Source organism: Salmo salar, chromosome 17 (assembly GCF_965601325.2).
Source record: "Salmo salar chromosome 17, fSalSal1, whole genome shotgun sequence".
NCBI classification, from domain to species: Eukaryota; Metazoa; Chordata; class Actinopteri; order Salmoniformes; family Salmonidae; genus Salmo; species Salmo salar.
The window spans coordinates 6,819,151-6,830,335 of record NC_138307.1 but is presented as its reverse complement, the minus strand read 5'-3'; the positions used below and the strand labels follow the sequence as shown (position 1 = coordinate 6,830,335).

At 42.6% G+C, this 11,185-nt stretch overlaps 1 protein-coding gene across 1 annotated transcript; it reads left to right on the top strand.

Moving 5' to 3' along the window:
* The first annotated feature begins 189 nt into the window (after positions 1-189).
* Positions 190-10,058, top strand: LOC106575225 (eIF5-mimic protein 2-A). Its single transcript, XM_014151596.3, has 12 exons — positions 190-325; positions 1,039-1,112; positions 1,221-1,397; positions 1,635-1,729; positions 1,879-1,944; positions 2,066-2,201; positions 2,501-2,610; positions 6,442-6,612; positions 7,817-7,963; positions 8,596-8,734; positions 9,044-9,166; positions 9,289-10,058. Exons 2-12 carry the CDS (start codon positions 1,049-1,051, stop codon positions 9,318-9,320), a joined length of 1,260 nt encoding a protein of 419 aa, XP_014007071.1. The 5' UTR covers positions 190-325; positions 1,039-1,048; the 3' UTR covers positions 9,321-10,058.
* The last annotated feature ends 1,127 nt before the right edge of the window (positions 10,059-11,185 follow it).

Here is an 11,185-nt window from a genome sequence, read left to right as displayed (position 1 = left end):
GGGGGAGGACATGATTGACGTTTACTCAAAAGCAGCAATCTGAAACTCGGAACTATCATTTGTGGCAGTTTAAATACCTTTGGAATTGACCAATGTCACATGGCTTGAGCTTGACAATCATTTACACACATTATCAAGAAAGTTATATCATGACAAAGAAACATTACATATACACTATAGAGCCGTATTTAAACACGCATGCGTACTTGCGAAAACCGGTCACTGGTTGGTTCCGGAAAGAGTATTTTTGTTAGGTCGATAGAACTGAAATCGGGTGTTTGAATTTGTTCTTTCTCTAACCGTTTTTTTATCTGCATAAATTTCGGTAGGTGACCTGCATACTTTGCACATTCGGTTGACAATTTAATCTACACGTGTCTGTTTAAACTAACATTGGCTAGCTAGAGTTCTTTTTCAGGCATTGTTCGCTAGCAAGCACAACTTGGCTAACGTTACCTAGCAAACTAAATAGCTAACAACGTTAGCTATCATGTCGGGAGAACTGACTTTGTTAGATATGGCACGTTGAAACACATGTTTTAAGGAACTACCCACTGTAGAGACACCTAGTTGCCATATAGACGTCCTTTGGTTCAAGTTTTGTTTGCATTACAGGAAAGGGTGACTTGTTAGCTGCTATGGGAGTTTAGCAGGTGCCACACGAACAAGCAAGGCCTGGCTGAACAGGCGCATGGGGGAAGGTCCCCGTGCTCACAATAAAGCCTACCATCTTGGATGGCAACTAAGCAGGCTAGCAAGCTAACTTCACCTAACTACATTTTGATTGTAATCTAGCTTTGTCATGATGAATATAAAACAATGTTAACTTTGCCAGTTATCCAAATTACCAGGTGTGGCTTGCTAAAAGATATCCAGAACAAGGCATAGCATAGCTCTGACTGGCTCGCATGGGCCTAACGTTACATAAATCCTGTTGGGCAGAGCACGTTTCCAACTAGCTATACATGGCCTGCTAATGTTTACTAGTTATCTTGACCGTGCTCACTCAGACGTTAATGTTAAACTTTTCTCATCCAGAGTGTCTTTTATGAATAATCAAAAGCAGCAAAAGCCAACGCTAACCGGCCAGCGTTTCAAAACGAGGAAAAGAGGTAAGTTGGGCATCTTCATTGTCGACCAATTGACCACTACTTTTTTTGGGTTCAACTAGTTATGTCAAAATGCTACCAGTGGTGAAATCCTGGCATGTTTTTCAACAGATGAAAAGGAGAGATTTGACCCTACTCAGTTTCAAGAAAGTATCGTACAAGGCTTGAATCAAACTGGCTCTGATTTGGAAGCTGTTGCAAAATTCCTTGATGCCTCTGGCGCCAAGCTTGACTACCGCCGGTATGCAGAGACACTCTTTGACATCCTGGTGGCTGGCGGAATGCTTGGTGAGTACAGATCTTTAAGTAGTGTTGAAAGTCAGTAACTTTCAGGGATCCCGTGCCTCCTTGCAAAGTCCCACCCATCTGACCTTCTTCTACAATGTGTTTTGAGAAGGAAAGAGGATTCAAGGAAAGTTTGAGGAAGTGGAGTGTTGGAAGTCAGTTTCCATACTGTTTGGAAAGCTGCTGTTGTCCAGATCAGCACGCTGACACTTTCCTTTCTCCCCCTTCACCTGTCTGCAGCCCCAGGAGGTAGTATATCTGATGACCTGACCCGCACAGAGTTCTGCCTCTTCACGGCACAAGAGGACCTTGAGACAATGCAAGCATATGCTCAGGTAAAAGGATGTGGAAATCATTTTATTAGGGGAAAGTATCTATATCCAACTATACATATACACATCTGTCTAGAAGCTCTACCCAGCTAATCAATGCTGTATAATGAATTTACCACAATTTCACATCTTCCTTTGTTTTGGACTTGTAGGTTTTTAACAAGCTGATCCGGCGTTACAAGTACCTGGAGAAAGGGTTTGAGGAGGAGATCAAGAAGGTGAGACAGTTGGTTTGAACTCTTGCTTGGCAGTTGGCACTGATGGAATGGGATATTTTATTTCCACAACAAAGAACTAAAACATTTACCCTGCAGGCTCATTATTATATCTACTCCACAGTTGCTGCTGTTTTTAAAAGGGTTCACCGAATCAGAACGCAACAAGCTGGCCATGCTCACTGGCATTCTGTTGGCCAATGGAAACATATCAGCCGCTGTCATTGGAAGTCTCTTCAACGAGAACGTGGTCAAAGAGGGTGAGTATCTGCCAGCCCACCACTGTCTTTACCTGGACCTGTCCAATAAGAGCTGCTTGTTTTTCATTTTGACAAATGTTTGGTTACGGTGGGACCTGATGAACATGACCCTATTCACTGGATAGCCACCTTTTTGTTAAATGGTCTCTGAAATGGACACAGTATTCAAACAACTTAAAACATTTTATGAACCCAATGTCTCTGAAATGAACGTTTTTAGTTCATACAAAATAGTGATTTGAGTGCTGTTCATTGCAGGGTACCTGCTACTTTGACTGTTGCTTTATGACTGTTTGCAGGGGTATCTGCAGCCTTTGCTGTGAAACTGTTCAAGTCCTGGATCTATGAAAGGGACATCAACGCTGTTGCTGTCGCTCTCCGCAAAGTTGGCATGGACAACAGGCTGATGGTAAAGCTACAATTCCTTACTTGATTTTTATTTGATTTTTTTCCCCCTCCAAGGATACCAATACATATAGAAGAGTATGTGGCGCTTTCCTCAACACAGATTAAAGGGATGGTTCTCCAAAGTGACATACGTTTCCTTACAACATTTAATGGAGCCGGAGAGGATGGCTGCTGTTTAATTGGCTCTTAACCAACTGTGCTATTGTTTTTTATTTTTGCGTTTGTAACTAATTTTGTAGATAATGTTGCAGCTACCATCTCTTATGACCGAATTGAGATTCTGGACATCAGAACAGCGATTACTCACCTGGAATTGGACAAATAATGTTTCTTTAATGAGTTGGACGAGAGGGATTTACTCCAGACACCCGAACAGGCCCTCATCCCTGTCGTTCACAACAAGAGAAAGATTTTGCGGAAGGAGATCGGGGGTGCCTTGTGAGGATTAGGCGACGAGTGGCTAATCTGCCTTTGCCATCCGTACTGTTAGCCAACGTACAATCACTGGAAAATAAATGGGACGAACTAAAAGCATGTATATCCTACCAACGGGACATTAACTGTCATCTTATGTTTCACCGAGTCCTGTGGCTGAACAACGACATGAATAACATACAGCTGGCGAGTTATACACTCTATCGGCAGGATAGAACAGCATCCTCTGGTAAGACAAGGGGTAGCGGCCTATGTATATTTGTAGGAAGGAAGTCTCAAGGTTTTGCTCGCCTGAGGTAGAGTATTTCATGATAAGCTGTAGACCACACGATCTACCTAGTTTTCATGTGTATTTTTTCATTGCTGTCTACATACCACCACAGACCGATGCTGCACTAAGACCGCACTCAATGAGCTGTATACCACCATAAGCAAACAGGAAACCGCTCATCCAGGGGCGGCGCTCCTAGTGGCCGGGAACCTTAAATGCATGGGAAACTTAAATCAGTTTTACCTAATTTCTATCAGCATATTAAATGTGCAACCAGAGGGGGGGGACGGACTCTAGACCACCGTTATTCCACAAAGCTCTCCCTCGCCTTCCTTCCTGATTCCTGCTTACAAGAGAAAATTATAGCAGGAAGTACCAGTGACTCGGTCAATATTTTTTTTTTTTTTAAGTGGTCAGATGACGAAGATGCTGAACTACAGGACTGTTTTTTTGTTAGCACCGACTGGAATGTGTTCCGAGATTCTTTCGATGGCATTGAGGAGTACACCACATCAGTCACTGGCTTTATCAATAAGTGCATCAATGACATCATCCCCACAGTGACTGTACGTACATACCCCAACTAGAAGCCATGGATTACAGGCAACATCCACACCTGGTTAAAGGGTAGAGCTACCGCTTTCAAGGAGCGGGACTCTAACCCGGAAGCTTATAAGATATCCCGCTATGCCCTCCGAACCATCAAACAGGCAAAGCGTCAATACAGGATTAAGATCGAATCGTACTACACCGGCTCTGACGCTAGTTGGATGTGGCAGGGCTTGCAAACTATTAGACTACAAAGGGAAGCACAGCTGAGAGGCTCGTGTCACTGGGCAGGTATCGGGCTAAATAACTTCGAGGCAAGTAACACTGAAACATGGATGAGGGCATCAGCTGTTGCGGACGACTGTGTGATCACGCTCTCCGCAGCCGTTGTAAGACTTTTAAACAGGTCAACATTCACAAGGCCGCAGGGCCAGACGGATTACCAGGACGTGTACTCTGAGCATGCGCTCACCAACTCAAGTCTTCACTGACACTTTCAACCTCTCCCTGTCAGTCTGTAGTACCAACATGTTTCAAGCAGGCCACCATTGTCCCTGTGCCCAAGAACACTAAGGTAACTTGCCTAAATGACTAGAGACCCGTAGCACTCACATCTGTAGCCATGAAGTGCTTTGAAAGGCTGGTCATGGCTCACATCAACATCATTATCCCAGAAACCCTAGACCCACTCAAATTTGCATACTGCCACAACAGATCCACAGATGATGCAATCTCCATTGCACTCCACACTGCCCTTTCACACCTGGACAAAAGGAACACCTATGCGAGAATGCAAATCATTGACTACAGCTCAGCGTTCAACACCGTAGTGCCCTCAAAGCTCATCACTAAGCTAAGGACCCTGGGACTAAACACCTCCCTCTGCAACTGGATCCTGGACTTCCTGACGCGTTTCCCCAGGTGGTAAGGGTAGGTAACAACACGTCCTCCACAATGATCCTCAACACAGGGACCCCTCAGGGATGTGTGCTCAGTCCCCTCCTGTACTCCCTGTTCACTCATGATTGCACGACTCCAACACCATTAAGTTTGCCATTGACACAACAGTGATAGGCCTGAACAGCGACGAGACAGCCTATAGGGAGGTCAGAGACTTGCCCGTGTGGTGCAAGGACAACCTCTCCCTCAGTGTGATCAAGACTAAGGAGATGATTGTGGACTACAGGAAAAGGAGGACTGAGCACACCCCCATTCTCATTGACCGGGCTGTAGTGGAGCAGGTTGAGAGCTTCAAGTTCCTTGGTGTCCATATCACCAACAAACTAACATGGTCCAAGCACACCAAGACTGTCGTGAAGAGGGCACGACAAAACCTATTCCCCCTCAGGAGACTGAAAAGATTTGGCATGGGTCTTCATATCCTCAAAAGTTTCTACAGCTGCACCATCGAGAGCATCCTGACAGTTGCATCACTGCCTGGTATGGCAACTGCCCGGCCTCCGACTGCAAGTCACTACAGAGGCTAGTGCGTACGACCCAGGCTTTTAAACAGCTTCTACCCCCAAGCCATAAGACATCTAATCAAATGACTACCCAGACTATTTGCATTTTGTGTCCCCTTCTACGCTGCTGCGACTCTGTTATCTATGCATAGTCACTTTAACTCTACCTACATATTACCTCAACTAACAGGTGCCCCTGCACATTGACTCATAGCCTCGCTATTGTTATTTTGCTGCTGCTCTTTAGTTATTTCAAACTTAAAAAAAGTGTTTTACTTATTTTCTTAACTATTGTTGGTTAAGGGCTTGTAAGTAAGCATTTCACTATAAGGTCTACACCTGTTGTATTCGGCGCATGTGACAAATAAAGTTTGATTTGATTACCATGTAAGCCCTGTGTCATACTAATTCCACGGAAGGCCGAGTGTCTGCGGGTTTTCGCTCGTCCCTTGTACTTGATTGACTCAAGGTCACTAATTAGTAAGGCACTCCCCTCACCTGTTTGTCTAGGTCTTAATTGAAAGGAAAAACCAGCAGGCGCTAGGCCCTCCATGGAAATAGTTTGATACACCTGCTATAAGCAGTCTATGGACAAGGCATGACAGCAATCCATGCTTTGGTTGTATCCCTGGCACTGTTTCCATATGTTAACATTTTAGCATTTGTGGCACAAATCCCATTAGTCAATGGGACCGATATTAACATTTCACACCACTTTCAAATCCTCTGAGTGACTTTGTTGAGCTTCACAGTCAATTTTAGATACTTTTGGATGATTTGGACATGACGTGTGAAAAATGCCCTTCGCTCCCATGACTTTAATGGGATTTGTGCCACAAATGCTGAAATGTTAGCATGTTGAAATTGTGAGAGGGATACTAAACCAAAGCATGGATATTTGTTGTACCTTATCCATAGACTGCTTACAGGGTAAGGAAGCAAGTATAATTTTGTAATTTGGGTGAACTATCCCTTGAAGACTAGTTATAGTCTAAAAAGCATGTTCAATGGAGATTGTCTGTTGAACCAGCCCTAAGAGTTTTTATATAGGCCTTTTAGATTTAAAACAAAATCTTGAATTGGAACTAATTACTTGTATTAATATCTGTCACAGGAGCTCTTTCCTGCCAACAAGCGGAGCTGTGAGCATTTTTCTAAGTACTTCACCGATGCGGGACTGAAGGAGCTGTCAGACTTTGCCAGGAACCAGGAGGCCATCGGGTCCCGTAAGGAGCTGCAGAAAGAGCTCCAGGAGATGATGGCCCGCGGGGACAACTTCAAAGATGTGAGGGCCGGCTTCTCTATTATTCTTATACAGTGGGCTCAAAGTATTGGGACAGTGACACATTTGTGTTTTTTGTCTCTACTGCATGCAGAACTTGGTATTTGAAATGATACAATGACCGGTTAAAGTGCACACTGTCAACTGAGACTGAGGACCAAAAGTATTGGGACAAATTCACTTGTGTATTAAAGTAGTCAACAATTTAGTATTTGGTCCCATATTCCTAGCATGCAACGATTCTAGCGTATTACTCAAGAAGCCTAGAGGCTGTAATCGCTACCAAAGGTGCTTCAACAAAGTACTGAGTAAAGGGTTTAAAGTTTTTGCTTTGTCATTATGGGATGTTGTGTGTAGATTGAGGAAAAACGTTTTAAATCCATTTTAGAGTAAGGCTGTAATGTAACAAAGTGGAAAAGTCAAGGGGTCCGAATGCACTGTACAGTTCATATAAGGAAATAAGTCAATTGAAATACATTTTAGGCTTTTTTTTATGGATTTCACATGACCATGGGTGGCCCTGGGAAGGCATCAGCCCACCCACTTGGGAGCCAGACCCAGCCAATCAGGAGTTTTCTTCCACAAAAGGACTTTATTATAGACAGAAACACTCGTCAGTTTCATCAGCGTTCCGGGTGGCTGGTCTCTACCGATCCTGCAGGCAAAGAACATGGTTGTGGAGGTGGATCTGGGCTCGCGTGGTTACACATGGTCTGCATTTCTGAGGCTGGAAGTACCTGCAAAACTCTCTAAAATGGCTTATGGTAGAGAAATAAACGTTAAATCCTCTGGCAACAGCTCTGGTGGCCATTCCTCTAGTCAGCAGAGGAATTGCACGCTCCCTCAACTTGAGACATCTGTGACATTGTGTTGTGTGACAACTGCACATTTTAGTGGCCTTTTGTCCTCAGCACAAGGTGCACCTGTGTAATAAGCATGCTGTTTAATCAGCTTCTTGATATAGTCCACACCTGTCGGGTAGATGGATTATTTTGGCAAAGGAGAAATGCTCACCTACAGGGAAGTAAACAAATTAAAATAAACTTTTTGTGCATACAGTATGGAGATTTTTTGTTAAAAAATGTCCACTCATGAAACATTGGGCCAACACTTTACATGCGTTTTTATATTTTGTGTGTGTATATACACACACACACACACACGATAGCTGGGCATTGTTCAGTGACATGTTCCCTGCTTTGTTTAGATAATTGCCTACGTCAGGGAGGAGATGAAGAAGACCAGCATCTCTGAACAACTGATGATCGGCATCGTGTGGTCCAGTGTCATGAGCTGTGTGGAATGGAACAAGAAGGAAGAGCTGGTCTGCGAACAATCTATCAAACACTTGAAGGTAAATGCTTTGTAACTGTAGACTTCTGCGTTCTTGAACAGGTCTCTTGCCAAAGATTTCTCAATGAGACAAACCTAGATGAAGGTTAAATGAGTTGCTGCTAAGTTAACTTCAGATTAGTGTTTGTGGAACTGTATTGGAAGAGGGTGGGGCGGTACTAATATGGGCCAGATTGGAGTGGGATTAGGTTTTAGTTCAGTCAACCACTTTTTGCCCCCCCCCCCCCCCCCCCCCGTATAGCGGTTAAGAGTGTTGGGCAAGTAACCGAAATGTCGCCGGTTCAAATCCACACGCTGACTAGGTGAAAGTACTGTCAATGTGCCCTTAAGCAAGGCACTTAACCCTAATTGCTGTGGATAAGAGCATCGGTTAAATGACTCAAATGTAAATGTAGGTGCTTATATTGCTGCTGTGCTTGCCCCTAACATCTTGTCATTGCAAACAAGAATCTGTTCTTAATTGACTTGCCTATTTAGTAAATTTAAGATTGGATACATGGAAACTAATTGGTCCTCTCTCCACCACAGCATTAGTCCTCTCCTGAAGGTGTTCACCTCCCAAGGAGGCGCTGAGATCATCTAGTCTCTAACCCTCCTGTACCCTAACCCTGTGTCTTTCTCTCTTCCCCACAGCAATACAGTCCTCTCCTGAAGGCATTCACCTCCCAGGGAGCCTCTGAGATCATCCTGCTGGTGAAGATCCAGGAGTACTGCTATGACAACATCCACTTCATGAAGGCCTTCCAGAAGATTGTGGTGCTCCTCTACAAAGGTGTGGGCCCTGGTTGAAAGTTGTGCACTCTAAAGGGAATAGGGTGCCATTTGGGATGGACTGTGTGTGGGGGCAGGGCACAATAGCTCTCATGTGACATGTCATTTTTGTACGTTCATTAGGTACCAAACGGAATAAAATAGACTGAAACGGGGACAGACTTCCCCAGACTTGTCTAATAAGAAACATTCAATTTTGTTTTCCATTGGGGCTTTATGGTGTGCCCTAATGAACCCTGGTCCCCTGGCTTTTATGACCTTTGACCTAACATTCTTATGTTCCTTGTTCTCGCCCCCTCTCCCAACACAGCTGATGTTTTGAGTGAAGAGGCCATTCTTAAGTGGTACACAGAGGCCCACGTTGCTAAAGGAAAGAGTGTTTTCCTCGAGCAGATGAAGAAATTTGTTGAGTGGCTGAAGCATGCAGAGGAAGGTAAAGAGAACACGTTTTCATAGTAAATAGTCACCTTTTTGAAAAACACAAGTTCTCTTTAATATTGATGTTGATGTGAATTGTAATGTTCTGATTTGAGTCGACTCTTTTCTGTCTTCCAGAGTCTGAGTCCGAGGAGGAGGAAGAGAACTGAGAACTCAAGCCTCCGTATGTGCATTTTAAACAGCACAGTAGGAGCAGTAGAATGTTACTGAAGTGCTAGACTCTCCCAGTCCTGTTTTTCTATTTTACCTTCTGGTTTCTTTCACCCCTCTTCAACATTTACATTTAATTCAAGAGCTGTGATATCAACAGTACACTCCTTATTAGATTTTATTTGAAACTTACCCTTAATAGTTCACATATATTGTGAATTAAAACCTCAATCATAAAATGAACAAATTAAGTGTTGATTTGTTTGGAAAGATGCAGAAATGAACCCCCTTTTTTTAATTAGTATTTCATTCTACTTGATGATTAAGATACTCTATTGATGTTGCTGCATCCAGTCTAAAGTCTGATAAACCATGATATCCCTGATACAGCAGTATCTGTTAATATTGCAGAAGTGCGCCTTCTTGCCGTGTGACTTAAAGGCACCCTAAAATGACAAGTCATTGCCTTCTCGCCAAAGGATTTACCGGTAGTCCTATCCTCATGTTAGCTCCTTTCCTTACCTTGGCCTTTTGGACAAACCTGTAATGAACAGTTGAATTGGTGATCAGATGAACGTTGTGCAGTGACTGTCATCTTGGTAGAACCACCTTTTGACCTGACTGACATCCTCTCTGGAAGATGAATTGCCAGCTAAGTAATTAATATTGGTTACTACTTTCTTGAATCTGATTAAACCAATTTACTTTTTTTTTAAGAAATAAAGATGACTTATTCATATTGTTTTGATTATTTATGGTATACATTGTATGTTTGGTGTGTAGCAATGCAATCAATTACTATACTTTAACATGGCTGCCTGCTGTGCTAATACATCTCTACCTGAGGTCCCAAATTCAAACACAGCTTAATGTTATTACTGGGTAAACCTGATGAGTGTACTACACAATCCACAGTAAATGGTCTTGTCTTGAGTGATTAAATATATATATATATATATATATATATCTATCACACACACACAAGGCTGTGTTTACACAGGCAGCACAATTCTGATCTTTTGCCCAATTATTGACAGAAGAGCTGATCTGATTGGTCAAGTTAGTGGAAAAAGATCAGAGTTGGACTGCCTCTGTAAACTTGGCCTAAAGGTCTTTTACATGCACATTCAAGCCGTCAGTCCAATATTATTTTGAAAGTAGTTTAATGATTGTTTACAAGTCAAATAATATATATTTTTAACTTATTGTACAAAAATACATTTTTTTTTTCTTCTCAAACAGCTTGTCATTGTTTATGTGCAGAGGACAATTGTCTTCCATAAGTTAGGAGAAATTCAAGTATGTTTACAACAATGCTACACATTACAATAGACTTGGAGGTAGGCCTATAATTCTATTAGGTTATATACATTCAGAGGTCTTCATTGAGGTAAAAGTGTATTGCAATCAGTGTGCAACAAGTTATTTGTTTTGGATAATTCATAAATAAGATTGTAATTTTTATCTTGCGTGATTTTAAAGTAATTTAATTTATACCCAAATCAATGCGTAAAATAAAAATATTGTGTTAAGCTTCAAGGTGTAGAAGGTCCAGTGCAGTCAATTCTGTTCCGGTCTTTTAAATTCTATTGTGCTGATGAAACTAACACTGTAAAAGTATGAAAACATTTGATCAGTGTTTTCCTGATAGTTGCTGGTTGAAAATACAATCTACACAGGACCTTCTGATCAGCAGGTTTGCATGGGTGGGAGTTTTGACTTTCCATGGTGATGTCACCATGCGGTTAATTGGCTAATACACCATGACCTATAAGAGTTCCAAACTTCTCTGCCAATAACGGCTAGTTTTCAGTTTACCCTTCCGACTCAGACCACTCCCAGACAGTCCTAGCAAAATTCTTGC

Excerpts from the sequence above, each read along its gene's own strand:
- LOC106575225 (XM_014151596.3), top strand. The coding sequence starts at position 1,049 with ATGAATAATCAAAAGCAGCAAAAGCCAACGCTAACCGGCCAGCGTTTC. Across the intron at positions 1,398-1,634 it reads GGTGGCTGGCGGAATGCTTG|CCCCAGGAGGTAGTATATCT; the intron begins GTGAGTACAGAT and ends ACCTGTCTGCAG. Across the intron at positions 1,730-1,878 it reads CAATGCAAGCATATGCTCAG|GTTTTTAACAAGCTGATCCG; the intron begins GTAAAAGGATGT and ends TTGGACTTGTAG.